The sequence below is a fragment of the Engraulis encrasicolus genome, unplaced genomic scaffold (assembly GCF_034702125.1).
Source record: "Engraulis encrasicolus isolate BLACKSEA-1 unplaced genomic scaffold, IST_EnEncr_1.0 scaffold_34_np1212, whole genome shotgun sequence".
Taxonomy (NCBI): Eukaryota; Metazoa; Chordata; class Actinopteri; order Clupeiformes; family Engraulidae; genus Engraulis; species Engraulis encrasicolus.
The window spans coordinates 146501-147370 of record NW_026945643.1 but is presented as its reverse complement, the minus strand read 5'-3'; the positions used below and the strand labels follow the sequence as shown (position 1 = coordinate 147370).

The 870-nt window shown below is 44.1% G+C and overlaps 1 protein-coding gene across 1 annotated transcript in view; it reads right to left on the bottom strand.

Moving 5' to 3' along the window:
- The window catches only part of LOC134443678 (uncharacterized), a 6201-nt gene extending 5847 nt beyond the window's left edge, over window positions 1-354 (bottom strand). Inside the window, exon 1 of the mRNA XM_063193325.1 lies at window positions 267-354. Coding sequence (XP_063049395.1) covers window positions 267-282 — 16 coding nt within the window. The 5' untranslated portion in view covers window positions 283-354. The remainder of the gene's footprint in view (window positions 1-266) is intronic.
- Between the last annotated feature and the right edge of the window lie 516 nt (window positions 355-870).

Here is an 870-nt window from a genome sequence, read left to right as displayed (position 1 = left end):
AAGACTCTTGTACTCAGCAGATATCATTCAGTTAGGTGGGGTTGACACGACATAGTCCACTGTTATCATAACGTATCCTAACCATGCCATACAATGGCAAAAATGAAAGTGAAAGTAGTAGCCTATTTAAGAGCGCTCATCACGGAATGTAGCCTATGAGACACGACATCCATTTTATTCAGTCACTGCACTTTAGGTAGAATAGCTAACCCACTAGGTCGCAAATGAAAAGATGTCTGTGTTCAGGTAGTTTGTGTGCTACTCACCTGTGAGTTGCATCATTGTTTGCTGGATATCGCCGTCCTCTCGTAGCCCACTGCTGCCCTGCCGCGCTCAGTGACTGTCTGAGTGAATGCGAACCGCCCGAGGGAGAATAAATAATATATAACAGACAACACCGTTTCACTTTCGGTTCTCAAAATAGGCTTTGTGCGGGCTTTTTACTCACTGGGGACAGCGGCTAGCCGTTTTCCTGAGTCACTGACCATTCAGTCTAGCCACCGTTGTTGTCGGCGCTTTTAAACGTTGGAGATATTATCATGAAATCATGGAAATGTCATAATTGGACCACTAAAATCCCTTTAGTAGCGTAACACATTTGTGATTCTATTTTTGCGGCAACATTCTGGATTTACTGGAGCTTGCTTTTAAAATAAGCTCGAATGGCATCGTCAACATTGCTTTAAAAGACGGGGAACACATTTTCAGACCGTGACAGAGAAGCCTACAAATCACACAATGGCTTGAGAATAAATAAAACGCCTAAACACCGCTTCACTTTCGCTTCCCCACATGTAAAAGGTGCAGCCTTTGGTGATGGATACGTAGGGTCCTGGGTGCGTTGCCACGATTTACTGTCAGGATATATGC